At 36.6% G+C, this 25,109-nt stretch overlaps 1 protein-coding gene across 1 annotated transcript in view; it reads right to left on the bottom strand.

Annotated features, from left to right (window-relative positions):
- IPO11 (importin 11) overlaps window positions 1-24,888 on the bottom strand; it is an 88,090-nt gene extending 63,202 nt beyond the window's left edge. Inside the window, exons 1-9 of the mRNA XM_084880784.1 lie at window positions 24,688-24,888; window positions 17,065-17,208; window positions 15,546-15,646; window positions 12,623-12,695; window positions 10,651-10,854; window positions 4,636-4,768; window positions 3,593-3,651; window positions 2,555-2,603; window positions 857-927 (exon numbers count right to left, since the gene is read on the bottom strand). Of these exons, the coding sequence (XP_084736910.1) occupies window positions 857-927; window positions 2,555-2,603; window positions 3,593-3,651; window positions 4,636-4,768; window positions 10,651-10,854; window positions 12,623-12,695; window positions 15,546-15,646; window positions 17,065-17,202 (828 nt within the window). The 5' untranslated portion in view covers window positions 17,203-17,208; window positions 24,688-24,888. The remainder of the gene's footprint in view (window positions 1-856; window positions 928-2,554; window positions 2,604-3,592; window positions 3,652-4,635; window positions 4,769-10,650; window positions 10,855-12,622; window positions 12,696-15,545; window positions 15,647-17,064; window positions 17,209-24,687) is intronic.
- Window positions 24,889-25,109: the final 221 nt, after the last annotated feature.

Below are 25,109 nucleotides of genomic sequence, written 5' to 3'. Positions count from 1 at the left end.
CCTCAGGAGGGCTCCAGGGCATGTCCAGCCCATCTCAGTCCCTATCGGCCAGACCCCAGCAGCAAGCTAACCTACTACTCGGAACGTCTGTCTCCTGATGGTCAGTGCAGTCATAGCAAGCAATTGAGCAGCCTAGCATATCATTAACATATTACACTTTGATTGGTTGAGTGGACTACCACACACTTAGCATATTAGGCTTTTATTATGTAGGATAGCTCAAAAGATGTTCAATATGATGCTAATCAGTCACTTGACTTACTAATATTATATTGCCTGCTACATTTTATCTACATCCTGCTTAGCTATCTTCTTTTTAAAAAAATATATTTTATTGGTTTTTTACAGAGAGGAAGGGAGAGGGATAGAGAGCTAGAAACATATATGAGAGAGAAACATTGACCAACTGCCTCCTGCATACCCCCTACTGGGGATGTTCCCACAATCAATGTACATGCCCTTGACCAGAATCCAACCTGGGACCCTTCAGTCCACAGACCGATGCTCTATCCACTGAGTCAAACCGGTTTTGGCTACACTATCTTCTTTATCTCTGCTTTTTCCAATGGACCTAAGAATAATGAGCTTTAGAGGAATCAACTTCTCCAATACTTTATTAAGATACATTTTTTTACATCAAGATGACTCATCTACTATAATTTATGGTATATAAATTTAATTATTATAGGCTTCAAGATAGAAAGGTGTTTTTTTCCTTCAATTTTCCTATAAACAGAAAATAAGTTACTATACACTAAAGTCAAAGCATATGCTTATAAAAACATAACTTTCCTAGCTAAATGTTCATATGTATATTTTATTTGAAAAACACAATTAAGATAAAAAGAAAACTTACCACTTTAGTAAAAAGGATAATGGTCTTTTCCAGTTTATCTCTAAATACAGTATCTGTATCTACACTTCTACCTGTTAAAAATACATTTCAAATATTAGTACAAGTTTATAATATTACATAAATTCACAACTAAAACAATGATTAAACTTTTAGCAAAAATATTATCATATATTTCTGCTTATTTTGCATTAAGAATTCATTATTGTGCACTCCCGACTCTAAACAAATTAACTATATACAAAGTTTTTATAAAGCAATGCCAAGATTTGCACTTAAGAGACACAATAATCCTCAGTGCCCTATTTCACAAAATCAATCCTAAAATACAAATTGAACCCATTTTAAAAATAAAAGGGTAACAATTTTATCCATGAATCATGAGTCCCATTTTCAAGATCTAAATTAGTCATAGCTAAAATACTTTTCAAGTAGCATTAAGTAAAAACAAAGCACTCAAAAATTAGTACATACTCGTTATTTTTCCTATATCTCTAACCATTTTTTTTCTGATAATTTCCCTGGCAGATAAACTTTTGTATATTCAGAATAATGTCCATCAGCCCATGAACTACACTGATCTCAAATAATACTCTTCATATTCTGCCTCATTTATTTCTCTTCTATTTCCCCCATGAAGATGGCCAAGAAAAGTAACCATTTTAAAAAAATAAACTATATTATATGTACTGTCATATATATCTTTGTATGCGCAGTATCCAGAGCAGTGACTGGCAATAGACTCAACAATGTTTTTACTAAACTGAAAAGACCTACATGAAAACAATCAGTAACTCCCTAAGGTTAGTACACTAAGAAACCTTCTAAGGATAGTAAGTCCTCAAAAATACACACATACAGCCCTCGCCAGTTTGGCTGAGTGGATAGAGCATAAGATCATGGACTGAAGGGTCCCAAGTTTGACTCTGGTTAAGGGCACATATCTTGGTTGCAGGCTCAATCCTGGCCCTGATCTGGGGGCACATGTGGGAGGCAACCAATCAAAGTGTCTTTCTTACACAGATGTTTCTTTCTCTTTGTCTCTCCCCCTCCCTTCCATTCTCTCTAAAAATCAATGGAAAGTTATCCTCAGATGAGGATTAACAACAATAACAAAAAAATACACATATAGGATATACATACTTGTGTGTGCCTACAAAAGATGTGTGTGTGTGTGTGTGTGTGTGTGTGTGTCATAAGCAAAGATGCTTACAGTTATAGGGAAGACAAAAGGATAACAGACCACCAGTATAATACAACACAAATATAAATGATAAATTCTTTTTTTGTGGGGTACTGCATTAGAAAGGGTCCTAAAGGTAAGCAAATGAAGGTAAGTAAACAAGGAATTTATAAAATGAAAGTACAATTTAAGGAAATTTATATGTAAAATATACTAAAAGCAACAGAATCTATAAGAAGTCTAAACATTTGCAGAGAATCTACACAATGATTATCTATTCAATGTATAACTGTTGTGGATGTCTGCAGTAGAAAAACAGAAGTAATGAGCACAGAATGAAATTTTTTTTAAAAGGTTTCCTCAATATAAGATGACTTGAGTATGAAAACAAAGCTCAGATTTCTATATAACTTTAGAGAATTAACACAGCACAACATTTTAGCCTCTCTCCAGATTTGCAAGAAGATATTAATGAATAAGGATTCTACCGTAAAAAATACTACCATGGAAGTACTTACTGCATTCCAGAAATTGTTTGAGACGGTCAAATATTCCATGTAAAAAACCCTAGAAAATAATTTTTAAAGTGTCTTCATTTATTCTGTAATAAAAATGTACCTTATGCTTTTTCAGGGATACTAAAACATATCTATCAAATCATCTTAAAAAGTTAAAACTTAGTAAAAAATATTCCACTATTAAAAACAAGTCTAATACAAGAAAGTAATTACAGTAAACCCCTTATCCAAAGGAATTAAGTCCCTAAACCCGACCCCCAATGTATACCTAAAACCCTGGACAGTATAAAACCAATATGCAAAAAATAAATAAATAAAATAAAAAGGCTCTGGTTAAATCTTGAGTAGACCCAAAGACCCGATTTTTGCAAAATTTTGCAAAAATTTCTGTGCACCTGCGCCCCCCAAAGCAATCCACAGAAAGCAATAATTTAGCTGACTTAAACTCACTGTGAAAACTAATATATATCTGAGTATGAATAATATAATCCCATTTTGTTTTGGGAGGAAAGAAATGCAGTTATATATTTTTGCATACAGAGAGTAGATGACACTCTAGTAATAATAAATATATATCACAACTTAGGCTTACCAAGAATGGGGTTTTTCCCTTATATACATATTTTTAATTGATTGCAAAGAGAATGTATAGATGTTATAAGAAGAAAAAAATCATTTAAATATACAAAAACAGACAAAGGAACATATCAAGAATATAAATATGACACAACTGGTAATGTTATAATGCAATCAAATTCACAGTTCACTTGAATTCAGATTCAATGTATAATGTCATCTTGAGAACTAACTTAGGCCTATTTCCTCTTCTTCACACAATAGCTGCTTCGATGCAGTGAAAACAAACCACAAGTATAAAAGTATAATTAACACAAAAAATTGTTTTAAAAAACACTACCTGTCACATAGTAAAAACACTTAAATGAATGCTAAGTAAAAAGAGCAAGCTTCAAAGTTTTTAGGAAAATACCAAACATTTTCCTAAAGTTACAAAAAAAACCAATTACTTCTTCCACTTACCATCACCTCCATATTCTTATGAGGTTCCATAAATCCATTAACAGTTAACTTACGCAGAACTGAAAAGTAAAACCAAGCTTTATTTGCATCTTATTTTTTCATATTTTATTCTACTAAAATCATGATCAGAGTAAAAACTTAGAATCACAAAACCTCATCAAGCTTGAAGGCTACAATCTTAATCTATATTGCACAATTTCATTTCATTTCTGTAATTGTTAGTGCTTCTCACCTGTAATAACTCCTATAGGTTGAAATTGAGGTTACCTCTAATCCATAAACTTTAAACTATGCCTTAAGAGTGATCAAAAAGTTTCATTGTTTTAGGCTACATTGGCTAAATAAAAGTCAAGATGATACCCCATCAGGTACCATCTAAAATCTAAGTGAGCCTGAAGTACATGTAAAAAAGATATACCCTGAATTCTCAGGCAAAAGAGCTGGGAAATAGAGCTGAACTAAGCCTTGTGGACAAGAGAGTTAGCATGACAATAAGGGTAGCAGCCCTTAATACTACATGCATGAGAAATGTAAAGTAGAAGCAAAATTCTAAAAAGAATATATTCAGAATCATGAGATGACAATAATGTAAATATAACATTATTATAGTTCTGGTTTGTGTCGCCAAATGGTTAGACTGTTGGACTGCACAACAAAGGGTCGAAGGTTCCATTCCCAGTCAAGGCATATATCTGGGTTGCAGGTTCAATCCCTGACCCGGGCCCAGCACAGTGGGGAGGCAGCCAATTGATGTTTCTCTCTCACATCCGTGATTCTCTCTCCCCCTTTCTTTCCTCAGATGGGGATTAACAACGACAACAAAAACCCCAAAACATAAACTACTGTACACTTTCATCAATTAGAGTACAAAGAGCTATTCTCATAAAAGAAAAACAAACTACAAATAATTCCTTGTCTCTGAGGGAGAAATTAATCTTATACTCTTGGTGACACTAGCAATAGAAAATCCACCCAGAAGAACTATTTGGTGACCATTTCGAGGTATGTCATTTCAAAAATGAACGTATCAAGTTTAACAGCACCTTTCAATGATAGTAGAGTTCGTTCTAATGAATTTAGAGCTGCAGCTTCATTGCCAGAAGAAACGTGTTGAAGGAATGTGTCTGTGTGGTGATTCCACAGAGAGCAGGCAAAATTATAAATTCCAGAAGCTAACTGCAAAGAAATATCAACAAATTTGTTCACATTAAATAAGTCAGTAATCAATTAGGCCTACATAGTAATACATTTCAGTTTTTAAATTGAGCACACATTTCCAATGAGATTTACAATAGTCAAGAGTAATTTATCACAAAGTTTCAAACTCTTAAAGCCAAAATCCATAGCAATAAATAGTTTACATGGCTGCTGCTATGAACGAACACACACACACACACACACACCCTATAATATTAGTTTCTTGAAACAATACTAAGCCTAATGCCTGCATTATAGTCTGATATAGTCTACTTATACTTTTTATTTTCTGCCTCTAGGTTTAAAAAACTGATTTATGGACTATCACTGAGTACATCAGATAAGTCAATATAGTAAGAAATACAAAGGAGTCAAATATCTGTGTCCTGCCAGTTTTACTCATCATGCTTTTGAGCATTTAGAGCCAGGAACATACAAACCACACTGCTCGTCAGGCTGCTTTTCTAACACTTACTGCTATTTAAAGCCCACACTCAGTCTCACACTGAGGAGCAGTTAGCCTCTGCCTCCCAGACTGAGGCAGAACCAACTTCCTTGGTATTTTCACCTTTTTCCCACAAGGTCAAAGACCAATCTAGCTGAGCCTACATGGCCATTTTATTTAAATAAAAATCAGATGAAAGTGCCCATCACTAGTTATTATTAGCATACTACATAAAAACAGAGGTTGTTGGTTTGATTCCCAGTCAGGGGGCATAGGAAATAAATAGGTGCATAGCAAATAATTTAATAAGATAAGTAGGTCAAGAATTTAGCTCTATGCCAAGAAAATATAAAATAAGGAATAAAACTAAAGGTCTTATTTGTACAAAGATCTTCTAGGAAAAAACAGATTAAAAACACAAACATCTATATTGAAATTGTGCTATAAGATTTCCACCTCAAAACTTTAATGGTGCTTATATAGGTTAATCTAAAGTAATAAAGACTATAAATTCTACAACTTTAGAACTGAAAGGAGATTTTAAAGAATCAAAGTTTAAAATGCCTTGCTCAAAATTCCAAAGCTGCTCAGTACAAAGAAACATTCTTCATTGGAAAATAGAGCTTCTCATAATTTTAACCCATATCTCTAAAAATAAGTGAAATAAAATGCTCTCCAAAGATCTTTAATCTTTTCTTAGGTTTGGATTACTTTATTTACTACAGCATATACTTGGTCAGTTACATGTCATGTCTACTAGATATTATTTGGTTAATTCATTCATAATTACATTAGAATTACTATTTGTACCTTAAATTCCCTTGCTTTCATAAGAAATTTAAGGTACAAATTAAATTTTGTACCTTAAATTTAATTTGTACCTTAAATTTACTTTAAGGTACAAAGTAAAACAAAGAAAAACAAACTACAAATAATCCTTTAATTGTATTTACCAAAAATGTCAAAATTTTTACTTCAGGTTTATATGAAAGGCATACTATTTTATAGAAAATGATTTCCTTTTTTGTGTCAAAACAAACTCAATTTTGTCACTGCAAAACAATTTTCTCTCAAATGTTGATTTTGTAATTTGTCACCCTGAAAAGAACTTAATTTAACATGGAAGGGAAACAGGATATAAAAACTGTTGGGACACATTGAGCAGCAGGTAGCAGTTTTAAGTACAAAGTGCACTACTTTGCAATAGCAACTAGATTACTTTTTTATGTATGTGTGGAAAACTAATTTAGTAGATTAAAACTATTACAGTAAACATTTTTAATATGTTTTTATTGATTTCAGAGAGAGTAAGGGAGAGGGAAAGAGAGACAGAAACATCAATGATGAGAGAGTCATTGATCAGCGGCCTCCTGTCCACCCCCTCCTTGGAATCGTGCCCACAACCCAAGCATGTGCCCTAACTAGGAATCGAACCCTGACCTCCTGGTTCATGGGTCAATATTCCAACCACTAAGCAATACCAGACAAGCTAAACATTTATTTAAAGAAAAGTTTTCCTGTATTTCAGATTACCAAAATAACAGAGGACACTTTATTAACTGGCAAAATTGCTTTTTATATTTCCCCACAAACACTACCTTCAATTAAATTACACATCTTGTGCCCCAAGGCATCAGACAAGACTGCCCTCCTAAGCTACATTATGCTCCATGTTTCCAGGTTCAACTCCATTCCAAAATGAAAGGTTCTAAGCTGAAATATTTTTTCAGGTATATTAAAATTTGTATATACTTCCCAAACTCCTTTTTTTTTTTTTTTTTAAGTTTTACACAATATTATACTATGAAATCTAACTGGTATCTATTGGGTCGGCAGCTAAGTAATTGCGGATTTTTTAAAGAAAATCAAAGACAATTTTTTCATGGAACTAAATAACTTTATTCTTTAATGTATTGCCCATTTTGATCAGTGACCTTTTGCCATCTTTCAGGCAGCATCATAATCCCACGTTCAAAAAACTTCTGTTTTTTATTAGCAAAAAACTGAATCAGGTACGATTTGACATCATCATCATTATTGAAATTTTTACCATTCAAGGAGTTTTGTAAAGATCGAAACAAAAAGTAATCAGATGGTGCAAGGTCAGGACTATATGGTGGATGTGGCAAAACATCCCAACCAAGCTCCATTAATTTTTGCCGAGTGACCAAAGATGTGTGTGGCCTTGCATTGTCATGATGGAATACAACACCTTTTCGATTTGTCAATTCGGGCCACTTTTCTTCAACTGCATTGTTTAATTTCATTAGTTGTTCAATGTAGACATCAGAATTGATCGTTCGGTTGGGTGGTAAGAGTTCAAAGTAGACAATTCCTTTGTAATCCCACCAAACTGATAACAAAACCTTCTTTTGATGAATATCAGCTTTTGATGTTGTTTGAGTTGGTTCACCTGGCCTGCTCCACGATCTTTTCCGCTTGATATTGTTGTAAACAACCCATTTTTCATCGCCAGTTATCAGTCGTTTTAAAAATGGATCATTTTCATTAAGTTTCTTTAGCAAATCGCAGCTGCTAATGCGTTGCGTTAACTGTGATTCTTTCAGTTCGTGAGGAACCCATGTATCGAGTTTTTGAACATAGCCAAGTTGTTTTAAGTGATTTTCAATGCATGTATGTGATACATGAAGCTTCTCTGCAATCTCACGTGTTGTACTGTGACAGTCCGAATTGATTATTGCTTTGATTAGGGCGTCATCAACTTCAACTGGACGACCAGAGCGTCTTTCATCTTTGAGTGAAAAATTACCAGAACGAAATTTGGCAAACCAATTTTGACACTGCCGTTCTTTTAAGGCTTCGTCACCATAAACAGCACATAACTTTTTATGAGCTTGTGATGCGTTTTTCCCTTGCGGAAATAAAAAAGCAAAATATGACGAAAATGTTCCTTTTGATTTTCCATTTTTCAACGAACGCCAAACAAAAACTACAAAACAGATCAAAAAACTTTTTTTACTGATTAACAGCTGAATAGCCAACTATCAAATACAAAATGTGTTTTACATTTGTACTACGTCTGCAAACCTAAAAATTCAACTGAAGCCATATATGTGTGAAACCCGCAATTACTTAGTTGCCGACCCAATAAGAACAAGTATCCCTTCTCTATTGTTTATTCACTTAACAGTTACTGAGAACCACCACTTAGGTACATCCTTCTGGGCTTGAGAGTAGGGTTATAATGAAAGCTACAGTCCTCTCGTAAAATTCATAATGTAATAGATCTCAGAATGTTAACAATTATAACTCAGCACAATGTAAGAAATATTGGGCTGGAAATAGGTACAAGATGCTGGGTAGACCTATATTTTATTCTACATGGAAAGGAAATAGCCTCTTCATATTGAGCATTTAGAGACAAGAACATATAAATCACACTGCTTGTCAGGGTCGTACACATTCTAATAATAATAAAATCAAAGGACTAAAGAAAGATGTATTTCACCTGGGGGGGAAGAGGTGGGGAACAAACGGAAGGGATGAAAGTGAGTTTCATACTTCAAGGAAACATAGAAGAAAGCTAAGTAGTCAGAAAGCCGTCCAGAATAAGGTCCCTGATAAAATAAAATCTGTAGAGATTGCCTAGGCTAAATATAAATTATACCTGAAAACTAAGGCAACACATTTGGGGCATACAACTTGAGAAAACCAAACTAAAAATTAAGACTTCCATAGAAGGGTAGTAACGAATAACTATAAGACAGAATATTCTACATATTTGACTTTTATATGAAAAACTTCCAATATAAAAACAAATGCATAAATGTAGATGTGAGGATGAAAACAGAGGTTGAAGTGATGTAATTTTGATGAAAGGGGCTACAAGCCAAGGAATGAATGCAAGTGGTTTATAGAAGCTAGAAAGGCAAGGAAACGGACTCGCCCCTTGGAGGTGCCAGAAGGAACACAGCCATCATGACAGCCTGATTTTAGGACTTCTGACTTAAGAACTGAATAAATCTAATAAAGCTGATGTCTGAACTTGGAAAACTGAAGTTTTGATCCATTATTTTTGGATCAAGGCACACCAGATTACTTAAAGAGGAAGAAAACCTTTTAATGGTTTGTCAACAAATTTATAAAATTTTACTGGAAGAATTGACTGCAAAAGAAAGGCAAGAAAACGTATGAAGAATTAACCCTGCAGAAAGTGAACTTGAGGTAACCAATACTCTTCTGAATCAGACAAAGGAAGACGTTTGTCCTCTAAAAAGTGAAACTGGGTTAAAAACAAACAGGGCAGCATGGCCAGTGTGGCTCACTTGAGTATCAACCCATGAGCCAAGAGGTCATCACCTGTTCAATTCCTGGTCAGGGCACATGCCCGGGTTGCAAACTTGATCCCCAGAAGGGGACGTGCAGGAGGCAGCTGTTCATGTTTCTCTCTAGATTTTTCTATTCTCTCTCCTTCTCCTTTTCTCTCTGGGGGGGGGGGGGGGGGGGGGGGGGGAGATCAATAAAATACTAAAAATAAATAAAAAGTACATAATGTGGTTCTGACTTAAACTTAAGTGTATGTAAGAATCACCAGAGGTGCTCTGCTTTGGCTCAGTGGATAGAGCATCAGCCTGCACACCGAAGGTTCGATTCCGGGCAAGGCATGTACCCTGGATGCGGGCACATCACCAGTAGGGGGTGTGCAGGAAGCACCTGATTGATGTTTCTCTCTTATCGATGTTTCTTGCTCTCTATCCCTCTCCGTTCCTCTCTATAAAAAAATCAATTAAAAAATGTTTTTGAAAAAAAATCACCTGGGGAGCCAAATGCAGATTCCCAAGCACTATCCTCAAAATGAGGATTCCAAAGAAAAGCAAGAATACTGTTAAAAATATGTTGAGACTCACCATTATTATATGGTACAGTCCAAAACGTCAGGTTGAACAATGGGAAAATCGCTGTTTTGGTAGTTCAAGACAAATACAAAAGCACCAAAGCAAATGAACAAAGACAGGAGTCTTTTCAACAAATGGTGCTAAAACAAGCAATAAAGGACTACTGCCCCTCAGTTATGTCAGGCTCCTTCCTACATCTGCCCATCCATTAACCAGGCATGTCAATTTTAACTTCCTAAATTTCAACTCTGCCTGTTCCCTTTACCACTGCTTCATTTAAGAGGTTCATCATCTCATCTGAACTACCCCAGCAGCCTCAAACCTGTTGCTTTGCCTTCAGACTGTTCTTTACCAACCAATTCCCCTCACTGTCAGTGAAGTGGTCTTATGGTCAGTCACTATTCAGCTTACAATCTGTCAGCTATTACATATTATCCTGAACCTTTTTTAAGTCCATTGGGAAAATTTCATAAACTTTCAGTAAAATATTTAGGTAAAATTATAAATGGTTTTATATAAGTAGCATGGTTTTCATAATCAAATTATATTAAATCACTTACATCATAAAACAGTTTTCTATCAGCAGCCAGACGTTTAGAGGCCAGAGTCTTGGTTACATGATAGAAGGTAAGTAATGCTCTGTGCTGCCGAAGATCATCTTGAACTTTCACAGATTCTATAAGAATGGGAATCAGTTCAGGCCACTGTCTGGGACAGTCCAATCGAGCAACTTTCGCAATGAGTACTGCAATCTGAGTTGCGATCTGGAGGGGGAAAATTAATCATCAGAAATAAAAGCAATGGATAAAAGTTACCTTTCTGGTTATTACACATTTGAACAAAATGAATAACATTTTCATAAAACAACTGCTTAAGACAGTACTTCTCAAAGTCTGGTCTATGGGTGGAGAGTGGGTGATTTAAAATCATTTCAGGGTCTGTGAGTTCCTCCCTTTCCCAATAACATATTTCCTTCATATAACTTTTACCAAAATAATATACTGCAGAGTAAATAAAAAAGCAGGTATGAAAATGTAGACATCTTTTTAAAAAATATGTTTTTATTGACTTCAGAGAGGAAGGGAAAGGGAGAAACATCAATAATGAGACTCACTGCCGAAACCGATTTGGCTCAATGGATAGAGCATGGGCCTGTGGACTGAAAGGTCCCAGGTTCGATTCTGGTCAAGGGCATGTACCTTGGTTGCAGGCACATCCCCAGTAGGGGGTGTGTAAGAGGCAGCTGATCGATGATTCTCTCTCATCAATGTTTCTAACTCTCTATCCCTCTCTCTTCCTCTCTGTAAAAATCAATAAAATGTTTTTAAAATAATAATAATAATAATAATAATAATGAGACTCACTGATCAGCTGCCCCCAACTGGGGATTGAGCCTACAACCCAGGCATGTGCCCTGACTAGGAACTGAACCGTGACCTTCTGGTTCATAGGTTGATGCTCAATTATTGAGCTACTCTTAAAAAACCAGACACTAAAGAGATATGGAAAAGTACAGAACAATGCAACTCTTCTCATTCTTTTATCTATTGCTTTGAAAAACAGCTATTGTTCATCTTTTAAATTTCTATTAAAAAGTAATTGTTTTATTATTTCTATTTAATAATTTTAAAAAAATTTTCAGTTTTAGTCTCTAATACAGTAAATATCAACAAATAGAACCCTTTAGGGTTTTATTTTGGCAGTGTAAGGAACTTCTGGGATTACAAAGTTTGTGAACCACTAACTTAAGAATAGAAATGAACATCAAATATTAGGTATTTACATAATGGTATTAGTTCAAATCAGTGTTTCTCAAATGCTAACTGACAGAACATCTAACCAATGATTTACCTCTAGATCACCCAAATTCTTCCTAATCATCTCCTGACCCAGTAAGAGTTACTCCATTCCTCTCCATCTTCCCTCACCTCCTTAAGGAACTTATAAAAGAAAAAAATGCAATCATTTAAACATGCTGAGATAAAACTATACTGGATACATGACCAAATACAGGGTGCTGTGTATCCATAAGCAAAAGTTACTGTATTCTTAGAAGAAAAATTCCACTATAAAAGAAAAAAAAAACTGTATAGTTTACTATCTATCCCCCACATGGTAAGAACTGAAAATGTGATGGATGAAATAGATAAAATCATGAAATCACCCTATAGTTTACAAATAGATGGGATCATCTTCTAAATCATTAAATTTAACTTCCCTGCAGTAAGATTACAAATACAGAGACATTTGTTTTCCATGTTAGCTAAAAAGCTGAGGAAGTTTAAAATGCATAAAAGTATATCTTAAAATGACTTCTGTGTTTTAAATAATTAAATGCCAAATCTAGCCAAAATTCTTAACAGCTAGAACTGGACCTCAAAATTCAAAAATCAACAGAGAAATGTGTATAAACATCACAAATGGACATTATGTAATAGATTTTCTTTTTAATGCCAAGAAGCAAAATTAGTTTGAAAAGAAGCAAAAACTAAGGAAAGGGAAAGGATAATTAGCATTCATTTTTTCACTAACCTGATTTATTGGTTCATTGAAGTTGGTGATTAGCCCTGCACGCAATGTAGATTTCTCCTCCTCTGAGAGAGCACTGAAAAAAAAAAAAAGATGTATTTATTATGCAAGATAATGTTACCTAACAAAAAATGCAGGTAAGCACTTCCATGAATTTTAAAAATAAAAAGCTTTTTAAACAATGTGTTCCTGATTGTTTTGGTAAATAAAAAAAATTATTTCCATTGTATGCTGACACATCAAGTAATTCAAAAGCATAAAATTCCTTCAAAATTGAATAAGAAGCACAAATTAGTAAGCCATAGAATATAAGACAAATCCACAGTAATGAATATAATTTTTCTTTATTTTATTTTTTCCATCAATTTATTCTCCTTTTCCTCTACCTCCCACTACCGCAGTCACCACACTGTGTCCCTGTCCATGAATTCTTCCTTTCCCCCCTCTTTTGCTTAACTCCTATGAGCCCCCAGGCCCTACCCTGAGCTGTCAGTCCGCTCTCTTATCTATGTGTGTGTCTCTGTTTTGCTTGTTAGTTTAGTTTGTTCATTAGATTGTACATGAGTGAAATATGTATATGGTACTTGTCTTTCTCTGACTAGCATATTTCTCTTGGCATAATGAATGTGGTATTTTGATGTTTGCTTTTGATGTAAAAATAATTACAGACAAAAAAATATGGTTCGCTAAAAAAAACTAAGTAAAAATTTGTTTTCCACTAACTTTCCTTTTAAAATATGATTGCAGTTGTTCTATGGGGGAAAGGATCAGTAATCAAAGAATGTTTGGGATGGAAGACTTATTAGAAATCAACTAGTTTAAAAATCTTTCATTGTACATATCTGGAAAGTATAAACACAATATTCTGACTACAAATGAGGAAGGACACTAGATAGCAAAAGGACGGAGATGGAGAATATTCGCTGTATGAGACAGATGGTATGCAGTTTGTTTTCTTAACTATATGGATGTACTGTTTACTTAAAATTTAAATTTTAAATCCCTCATTTTAAGGTTTTCCATTTTGGCAGAAGAATCATCCTAATAAAACCAGCCACAAAAGTTGTAGAAAATTAAAGACAAGTTTTAAAGCATCTGTTAAGGTCAACTGTGTCCCCCAAAAAAGACACTTTCAAGTGCTAACTTCAATAACCTGACTGTGACCTTATTTGGAAACTGGGGTTTTGCAGATGTATCAAGCTAAAATGAGGTCATACTGGATTAGGGTGGCCCTGATCCAAGCTCTGGTGCCCTTTATAAGGAGAGGAAATCTGGACAAGACACAGAGGAGACACGTGAGAAGAAGTGTATGTGAAAATGGAGGCAGACATCGAAGTGATGCACCTTCAAGCCAAGAAGACCAAGCTAAAAATACACAAGGAAGGATTTTTTCCTAGAGCTTTCATCTTAATATATACCAGAAAAGATAGCTTGGGATTTAGCTTCTTAATACCATACAATAACACTATTAATTTTTTAAATTTAAAGTAAATTCCAGTTTCTAATTCTTTATATGAAAGTACAATCTGAAATATGTAATTATAATTTACTCTCCCTTACAGTAATTTTTAAAAACTTTTTATACTCGTTATAACCATATTCTTCATATAACCAGTACAAAATCAATTTTAGGAAGCATCTAAAATTTAACTGGACAAGCAGTAAAAAAATTTGTGCTGCTGCACTGTTTCCAATAAATCAAAAAATACAGTTTCTCATCACCACTCTCTCAAAATTATGAAATTATTTTAAAATAAGAAAAGGTAAGTTTGCTTTACACTACTATATATTATTAAGTGCAGCCTTAAAAAATTCGAGTTGCTTCCAATATTATTCAAGGGCATATTTTATAAGTACTTTGAAATACACTCAGACAAGTTTTTTGTTTTTTTTAAGACCTTATAAATATAAGAGCTATGGTGCCATCTACTGGAGAACAAAGGCTATGTTACTTCTTCAGCAAGGTTCACTATTTTCTAACAAATAAATTCCAGGGTCATGTTTGCATTGCCTGTCCATCAATTACATAACATGTATTCATTATCAAGAGACGTATGTTCACTTAACCACCTAAAGAGCAGTTACAACTGAATCTGATGAGATTACAAATGCATACTATCCCATTCCCAAAAGGAAATTATGCAAAACAAACTGGAATTAACATCTAGCTGGCTCAGAAATGACCTAGGATTTCCTTCTCAATGACTTTTTTTCAAACTCCTAACCTCATATTTCTTTAAAAAAAAAAAAAAATTAAAAAAAATTCCCACATGAATTATTCAACTCAGCCTTTTGTTTTGTGCCCATAAAATTTGAAATCCTTGTAAGTAGGCCACCAAGAAAGCCACACATAGCCCTCCCCAAAATTAAAAAAAGGCATGGAAAAAAAGCAATAATATGGATACTGATGTGTAATTAACTATATAGAACACTTTTCTTCTTTAATAAGTAATACATTTATTTTTTTCTTTTAAATATTCAATATAAAAAAATATTACACTAGGCTGCATTTCATCCTAACACAGGGAAAAGGCTAATCTTCTCAGCATGGTTCCAATTTTAATATGTGGGCAGCTGAAGTAAACACAAACTTATACTTTTACATAAAGAATGAAGATTAGCCAAAACCGGTTTGGCTCAGTGGATAGAGCATCGGCCTGCAGACTCAAGGGTCCCAGGTTCAATTTCAATCAAGGGCGTGTACCTTGGTTGGGGATACATCACCAGTAGGGAGTGTGCAGGAGGCAGCTGATCGATGTTTCTATCTCTCTATCCCTCTTCCTATCTGTAAAAATCAATAAAATATACTTTTTTTTTTTTTTAAGGAAAAAAAAAAAAAAAGAATCAAGATTAACAGACACATCCAATACCTCCCTGAATTTGAAAAGGATTACTACACTGGGAGGGGGAGAGTGATGAAACTCACTGAGGTGCTACACGTCTCCAGTAACGATCAATTCCATTTTTAAAATACAGCACAGCCAGCCATCTTACATTTACATCCAAATCGTGGTTTGTGAAAATATTCTGTAAATAAAAAAACATAGTATTAGAATAAACATATAAGTTAAAAGTATAATATATAAGAAAATATAAATAGATATTTAAATTATATCACTACATACATATTATTTTCTAAATACCTATAGTTTAATTCATATAAGAAAGTATACCTGCTAGTGGAATGCTAATTATTTAAGCCTAGTAATAGATAAGTAGAGATTCATTACATTATTCTATTCTTAAGTATGTTTATTTGTTAATAAATGTAAAACAAAATAAACCTCATTATATGTCACAATCTACACACACACACACACACACACACACACACACACAAATCACCTAAATAAAAAAATGAAAATAGAGGTATTGACAACATAAATTCAAAGATTCTAAGGAGTGAAAGACCTTGTGTTATTAATAAATGATACAATACAAATTATTTGAAAGTATTCTCATTAAAACAAGTGTTTACAAATTCAGTTTGATAGCAGAACATTTTTAAGTTACATAAAAGCAGATGTGATGTGAACAATTTCAACTCAAAATTAACCAACACTCAAAAAATCTGCTTAGTGTTAATATAGATCAGCGTTTTTCAACCGCTGTTCAGCGGCACCGAGATGTTGCCTGGTGTGCCGTAGGTGCAGACAAGACAAGAATTTTATAATTTTTCACTATTTTGTTTACTTAATATTTCATAATAAAGTAATTATAAAATACTTTCTTTGTGTTTATTTGATTCCTATTCAAGAGAATTACTTTATATATAGTCAATATAGGCACAGAGTTAAATTTTTTAACATTTTCTAATGGTGGTGTGCCTCGTGATTTTTTTCATGAAACAAGTGTGCCTTTGCCCAAAAAAGGTTGAAAAACACTGATATAGATAATCCTCATTTTTCAAAGCGGTGGGAGACCTTAATATTGACTGTGCAAGCTAAACCATGCAACATTATTTTATTTTAAATAAAATGCAACATTATTTTATTTTAAATAAAATGCAACATTATTTTATTTTAAAAATAAAGGAGAAAAGTACAATGTTCTGTGATCTTTTAATTTTTTATAAAAATAAAATTATAAAAAATGTGTAATGATAATTATAAATGTGTATGAAAATAAAAAGAACAGTAAAAACACTATTTACACTGTAATTTAAAAAGTCATAGAACTTCCAGTCAAGATGGCAAGGTAGGTAAATGCAGTACTCAAATCCCCCAACACAACATCAGTAGTGTAAACCTTCTAAGCAGACCTTACCAATATCCTATTTATTCACTCATCAACAAATATCTCTTAAACACTTTCAAAGAGCCATGCCCTTAAATAGTAAATGGCACTGTAATGGTAGCCATCAATTTGGATCAGTTTCACTAACTAATACACCAATATAAGTGGGTTTTTAGAACAGTTAATATAATGGTGTCTGAACAACTTACCAGCAACACTGAATAGAAACCTGGCTGTGTTTCCCACTGTTTCAACTGCTCTTCAGCTGGTTTTAAGACAGCAGTATCTTGACTAGTAGCCTGTGTTAAGACCTGAAGAACAACAGTGCTGGCACTATTGAGATCCATGGAAACCTGGCAATGATAAATTAACATATTTGAATGTACATTATACATAAAAAATTAGCAGAAACACAGTTTCAATGTTCTGAATTACTCCTATACTTCAATCATTCACCTACTCCTTCATGTTTCTACTGAATTTCTCTTTTCTATGCACCACCCATACACTTACTTAAAATTCCCATAATTCAATTCTAGCCAGCTAAAATAAAAATAAAGTTCACGTTTTAAAATAATAGCCAATATCTGGAGAGAAACAAAGATGGTGGCATAGGTAAACACCTGAAATTGCTCTATCGCACATCCACTTTAAAACTACAACTAAAAGACAAATCGGACATCATCTAGAACCACAGTTAAGATTGGCTGAGTGGAAATTCTACAGCTAGAAGGAAAGAGAAAAGCACACTGAGACTCAGAGGAGGTGTGGAAGTAAAGTGCAGGGGTATGGAGAGCGCTGGCAACAGAGTATGTGGTGGGCTTTTTCAAGCAGGAGGGAGACTGCTCTGAACTCCAGTTCCAGGCCAGACTCTGGGGACCCAGACTCATATGGGGAGAAACTGGACTGTCTGGTAGTGGGCAGAACTCGAGGGGAACTTTCTACCAGAGGTGCTTGCAGCAATTATCGCAGAACACTGAGACCTGGGAGTCTCTTAAGGCAGGGCTGATGGGAAGCCATTGCTGTTTACTCTGCCCTGGGACCACGCCCCACCCAAGCTGTGCACAGTGGCTTTTGCATATGAATGGCCTGGCTTTTTGCAACCTAAAATTACCTAACAAACTACACCTGGGTCAGAGAGCCCCAGAGCCTGCAAAAGAAGGCCGAAGGCCCCCAGCAACTTGCACTGCTTCACAGCTGGGCCTCATCTGGACACCTCCAAACCCCAAACTAAGATGAGGAATCTGCAGATCTCTGTAGCTCCTGCTGGGTGGCCTCAGGCAGAGGCTAAATTTGCACCTCCTTGGAGATCCAAGAGCCAGTGTACCCAGGGGTCAGAGTAGGACCATCCAGATTCCAACTCCTCAGATCCATAGGGACACACACAAGGGGCAGATTCTGTGAGCACCAAAACCCCACTGAAGCAAGTCTTGCCCCATAAGTGTGAATCTAGCACAGAAGTTTTCCCATCGTAGACACAGCTGATCCTCAAGCCAACTGGCCTGGAGGTCAATTCTTCTCAGTGATACCATTTTTGAACAATCTAGTACTTCACACGGAACCATGTGACAGCTAATTAACTGATTTGTTTCATCCTGGAAGATTGAGGTGGGAAGCAGAAATATTCTTATCATTAAAACAAACTGTGAAAAATAAGTTCCGAAAATAACAGTTGGAACCCAGAGCACATTTCCCCCCACAGAAGCACTATTATGAGTGGCTCAGTTAATAGGGCTGTTAGGTCTGAGAAACAAACCATCTTTCATAAACTTCTGCTGGAAACATTTCTAAGCACTAATTAACTTACAAGAAAAGCTCTAAGCAGCAATCAGTTCCTAAACTGCAGATTAAGTGCATCATCAAAAAGAACTTAATTCAGGAATGACAGACCTATAATGGATTATTAAAAACACCACATCAATAAATCTTAGTAAATGTTGTAAAGATCCCAAAGAAACCTGTAAGAGCAAATCTGGCATGTGGACTAATATCAGTTTTATCAGGAAGTACAGCTACAGGAGCGCTTCCCAGGTGGTGTAGCAGAGTAGTACATGAGGCAGAGTGAGGCCCCATAACCAGCTCTCTGGGATCCCAGCTCTTCCTACTATCACACGAAATGGCCTCACCACACCATCGACTCCCCAACACCCACAAACCTACCATGTTCTCCCACAACAGGTTCCTAAAGAAACTGTCAAAAAGATCTCTGAATCCATCAGAAACCCAAAATGATCACATTCAGTATCTATACAGTACTCAACTGGGGAATTCTCTGGAAAGGACAGTGATGCCAACAAAGAACAGGGGGAGAATATATGGAGTCAATGAAATGTAACAGTGTGGAAATAAACTTCATCTGGCTTAAAAGATAGATGACGATTAGTGACCTCTCCCTTCCTTCCTCTCTCTCTAAAATAATCAATGAAAACACGTTTTAAAATTATTTTTAAAGTGATGAATAAGTATTTGTTAAATAAATGAGTTCAATTAAATCCCAATCTCTGCTTCCAGTTGTATAAAGGCACAAAAATGAACTCAGGATATAAACTGGTAATAAGGGGGCACACACGCACATGCATAATTTTTTTCTTATGTTTTTATTGATTTCAGAAAGAAAGGGAGAGGGAGAAAGAAACATCAGTGATAAGAGAGAATCATTGATCGGTTGCCTCCTGTACAACCCCCATTCCTCCTACTGGGGATCGAGCTCGGGCACAAGCCCTTGACTGGAATCAAACCCGGGACCCTTCAGTCCACAGGCCAAAGCTCTATCCGCTGAGCCAAACTGGCTAGGGCACACACACACATTTTTCAAGTCCACTCTAACCTCCAGAGTCTATAAGTCACAAACTTGCATTCAACAATTAAAGAGCTTCTACTGGCCAAGCATTACTCTGAAAGACAAATAAGAGAGTCTTTGTAGTCAAATCTAAAGAGGAAAAAAGACAATTACAATATATAGTATCCTATCTAATAAAGAGGGAGTATGCTAATTGACCCTCACGCCATCCCAAGAATGGCTGCACCCACAGCCAATAAGGAGGGAATATGCTAAATGACTGCCCCGCTCTCAAAGAGGGCAGCACCCACAGCCACAAGATGGCAGCGCCCCGTTCCCTTAGCCCCGCTAGGGCAGCAGGCTTGCGGCAAGGCCCGCCCAGCCCCCAGGGCCTCTACTAAGCACTATAATAAGCTGTTGGGTGTCTGTCAGGTATATATTCTAGTAGACAAACATGTAAATGTCTCTATTTTGAAAAGAATCTTAACATTTCTGAAGAACTGTAAATAGTTAGAATTGTAAATAGTTAAGCATGACAGAAAAATAAGATGCAGAAAACAACAGAAGGTGAAAGCAAAAGGAAGCAAAGCCCAAGTCACTAAGGTTCTTATTTCCTAGGATTGGTAGTTTGAATTTTAATCTGAAACTCTGCATAGTTGGACTGCAGAACTGCACAATCTGCCTACAGAAAAAGGAAGGGTGGAGAGGGATATTATACATTCTTGGAAGCAAGGAAATTATTTAGGGTGTTATACAAAAGTGCAGATAATAATGATAATCTGAATCAAGATAGCAACCAAAGGGAAAAGGAAGATGAAAGAGATACAATAAGATTTGATAAATAGATAGTTGCCCTGATTGATTTGGCTCAGTGGCTAGACCTTGGCCTGTGGACTGAAAGGTCCCAGGTTCAATTCCGGTCAAGGACATGTACTTTGGTTGCGGGCACATCCCCAGTAGGAGTGTGCAGGAGGCAGCTGATCAATGTTTCTCTCTCATTGATATTTCTAACTTTCTATCCCTTTCCCTTCCTCTCTGTAAAAAGTCAATAAAATTATTTTTTTTAAATAATAATTAGAGAGTTAAGCAGGGGAAGGGTAGCATATATAGGGGAATAAAACAAAAAATTAAGATTCTGGGCATCTCCAACTGAGTGGTACATTAAGGATCACAGAAGGGAGAAGAAAAGCAACTTCAGAAAGTTTGAGATATATAATTTTTTATATGAGTTTAAGTTTCTTAAGACACCAACATGTCAGAGTTGAAAAGCAGTATGTCCTAAAACGACAGATTGGGGAGTCATCAAAATATAGATAGCAATTGAAGTCATTTGGGATGAGACCATTCAAGGAAAGTGGGGAGAGGCAGTAGTGAAACAAATATCCCAGTAGACAGAGAAGACAGAAAAATAAGCCAAGGAAAGAATGGTCAAGACATAGGAGAAAAATAAGGAGACCACAGTGTTGCAGAAACCTAAGAGCATTTTCAAATAAGGACAGCTAGTCAAAATGTCAAATGATATAAAAGATTCCAGTTCATTTCAAAACAAAGAGATCAATGGTGACCATCATCCCCAATAAATTCAGTGACTAAAGTGGATTTCCAGTCTTCAATATATTGAAGGAAAAAAGTAAGAAGGAGGTGGAAAAAATGAATATAGACAACTATCAAGAAACTTAAGGAAATAACTACAGATAAAACTGAAGATGAATCTAGAGTGAGAATTTAAGATGAGTGTTTAAATCCTGATAAATTAGTGCCAATCCACAGCAAAAAAAAAAAAAAAAGGATTAACCAAGGTTTATGGATTGTGTTCCCCCAAAATAGATATGGAGGAGATTCCAGTATATTCATCAATATTAGAGATGAGATTTTTGAAGAATTAAGGTAAAATTAGGCTATCATCCTCATTAAAGTAAAGGATACCAGAGGTTCTAGTACACAAAGGCATGACCATGAGAAGAGGCAGAAAGAGGGTTGTCATCTGTAAATCAAGCAGAGGGCCAGGAAACCAATCCCATTGGAATCTTTATCTTAGACTTCCAGGCTCCCAAATTGTAAGAAAATAAATTCCTGTTGTTTAAGTCCCCCAATCCAATGTATTTTGTTATGGCAGTCCTAGCAAACTGAATCACTGAGGAAACACTGTTACTGAGGAGAAAAAACTAAAAGCACAATTAAAGATGGACAGGTAGAGATAGACAGTTTGAGGATGAAACACGAAAAAAGCAACGAAGTTCCCACCAATGTCTTCATTTCCTCTGTGAGGTAGAAAGCAACATTATCCAGGAAAGAGTAAGGAAGAGAGATGGAGGGTTAATAACCACCAAAGGAAACCAAAGTAGTTACTAAAGACACACAGGATTATTGGATTGCCTGCCCATTACTCAATAAATGTTTGTTGTTGAGCGAATACCTGCTGGAAAACAAATCAGTTTCACTAAAAAAGAGATGTTGACAGGAAGCCAGGAAGGCTGGTCAACAACCTTAATTGCTCTAACCTTTAGTTGAGATATTGTTAGCTGAAGGCCTCCACCATGTTTGTCCTGTGTAAGTTTCTGATATTTCCTGCCTAAGGGCTACATGTAAATTTCTGTTTATGTTTTCCCCAAAGCCTCAATAAAAGGGGATGGCAGGGCCAGAGCAGGTAGTAGTTCTCCCACTACAGTTGGACTACCGCCTGGCCCCCCATATGGCCAAATTGAATGTCTTCAAGTCTTAAGTCTTTTCATTTGTGTGCAGCCCTTCTCCAGAACCAGAACCCTGAATTGGAACTCTTTCCACGCAGGTCGTGAAAGAGATTTATACAAATACCTAATTGTCATTCATGAATGCTTTGGTTCAGTTTTAATAATCTGTCAAACAAAAAGCATTGGGATGAGTCAGAACCCGAGTTTTAAATCTAGTTATGTGTGACCTTATGCAAGTCACTTACCCTTGGTAGGCCTTAGTTTTTTTCAACCAGATACATGAGACTCAATAATCAGCAAAAGATCACCTCAAATCAAAATAAATGATGCTATAATTTTAATGCAGGTTTGTGCATGACCTCAGTCTTCTTTACCAAACTAGTGTGTCATATCATGTGGAGCACTTGTTAAAAATGCAGATTCTGATTTAGTAGATCTGGGATTAAGGCTAAGATTGTGCATATATTATTGCTTTCGGAGAGAAAGGAAGAGAAGGAGAGAAACATCAATGATGAGTCATTGATCAGCTGCCTCCAGCAGGGTCTTAGCCGCAACCCAGTCATGTGCCTTTGACTGGAATTGAACCTGGGCCCCTTCAGTCCACAGGCCGACACTCTATGCACTGAGCCAAACCGGCTAGGGCGGGATTGTGTATATCTAACAAATTCTCAGGTGAAGCCATATACCAGACTTTTGAGTAGCAAGAGTGAAGAACACTGATCCAGCTCAAACTCTACAAAGCTTGTAATTGTGAGCTTATCTGTAATCAGCCTGATACTACAAAACCAAACAAAGACACTTCAGACTCACACCTGCACTAAGTGTGTCTTGCTATTCCCTTTGAACACGTAATATTAACAATCCCCATTTGGTGCAGACAGAAAAAAGAAAGGAATGAATAATACTGCCAGCAATAACAAGAAATTAAGAGAAGCCAAAGATACACACACACACACACACACACACACACACACACACAGAAGTAAACATACATACAACTCAAAGGTTAAAATTTATCTAATCAAACATTAGCTACCAAAATATGAATATTTTTATTTATGGAAAAATACATGTATTTATCTCTGGAAGACTCTCTAGCATCTCATCCTACAAGCATTCTTTTGCATTCTGGTTTAATCTGAATGCAAACCCACTCACTGTATCACATAATCTATGGATTTTTACATTAATTATAAAACAATCTTCACATATTTGTTTAGAACTTTTAATTGTGTTACCATAACTAAATTCGGTTTGGGTGAGAATTCTCTTCTGCTATAGGAAGTCTAATTAGGACAGGGCAGTCCAGCTGCCCTGGAGCTATAACATATTGCCACAATGCATTGCTATAATTAAACTGTTTCTATTATTCCCTGTGCTAGGTTGGGGATCCTATCACAACCAATAAGGAGAGATTTTCATTGTAATTTCACAGAAATCTTCCTCAGTGACTAAAGATGTAAGAAAAGACATCATGCAATGAATATCTTATATTGTAGTCACTCTGTCCTTAATTTGAAACCTCTGTACTAAACAGAGGTTTGAAATATGAAAATGGAGTGACCTCCCTTATACAAGAAAAAGAAAAGCAAAACAGTATGGCTGTAAAACGCTCTTCCTTATTCCCTTGTGAAGAATAACCAAATTTCAAGGACTTGACCGCACTATAGCTGAGCTCCTTTAAACTGGGGTGGGGAGAAAACATGTCCAACAGCAATCTTGGCACTAGCAAACAATTTACCAGTCCTAGCTATTTGGTCAAGTCATTTTGAAATAATACTTCCCTCAATCACCATGTCATAAAAAAACAAATAAATGCAATGAACCTCAAAAGGATTTGCTGAATCACCAAGACCCCCAAATATAAAGCTGCAGAAATCAAATCGCTGGGCTTGAGCGAGCACTGGCGGCCATACCTCAGCAAGCAGGTCCTCGCAGAAAACGTGTAAACTTCCTTCACTTGTTCATTCAAGGCTAGCAAGGCTCTAACGTTTCATTACAGCTTTCCCAGCATTGCAATTAGCAGTAGTGGTTTTATACTAAAGATGATCACGGTCTCCATCCCTCAAGGGCAAATGCACCAACCACCCTGGCCCGCAACCGCAGCCACAATTTGGGCACCCTACGCTCTCCTCTCTTGGCACCCAGGGCCAGCCTTCCCGCTCCGGCCCGACTGGCAGAGCCCGAGCTCAGCTCCCACGGCTTCCTCGGATTACGCAAAGCGCCAAGCCCGCAGGCCCTCGCAGCGCCACTGCTACCCCTCCGCCCCACGGTCCTCCCTCCCGGGTCTCTTGAGTCTCCGCTGCCCTGCCCACTCCTCCCTTCCACTCCTGCGTCCTGGAGATCGCAGGCGGGAGCCTCACCGGTGGGTTCGGTCCGGAGCAGCCCGGCTCTCCCGCTTTCACTCCCCAGCACGAAGCGGCGTCGGTTGGTCCGGCGCTCCACGCCTTCCAGTCCCCTCGCCGCCGCCTACTGATGCCGAAAGCCGCTTCTAGGAACGCGCCATGTTCGGCGTCGCAGCTCCACGCGATGTGGACGCCCGAATACTGCGTCACACTCCCACGGCGCGTGGAGGAGGCCAACCGAGGAGGCGATTGGACAGCGGAGGGAAGGAAGGGGCGGGGCTGTCTCTTCGAAACCAAAGGCGCCGGTTGGCTGAATGGGCAGTGTGCGCTTGCGCAGTAGGGAGAGCGCGGAGGGCCAGGACTCGGCGTGATCTGTAACCATAGAAATCATAGGACTGGGTTTACTGGGGCGCTCTATTCCAGAATAACAACAAGGATGG

The sequence above is a fragment of the Pipistrellus hanaki genome (genome assembly GCF_964339955.1).
Source record: "Pipistrellus hanaki genome assembly, chromosome: 4".
NCBI classification, from domain to species: domain Eukaryota; kingdom Metazoa; phylum Chordata; class Mammalia; order Chiroptera; family Vespertilionidae; genus Pipistrellus; species Pipistrellus hanaki.
The sequence above is the reverse complement of the archived record's forward strand: the minus strand, read 5'-3'. Positions and strand labels throughout refer to the sequence as shown.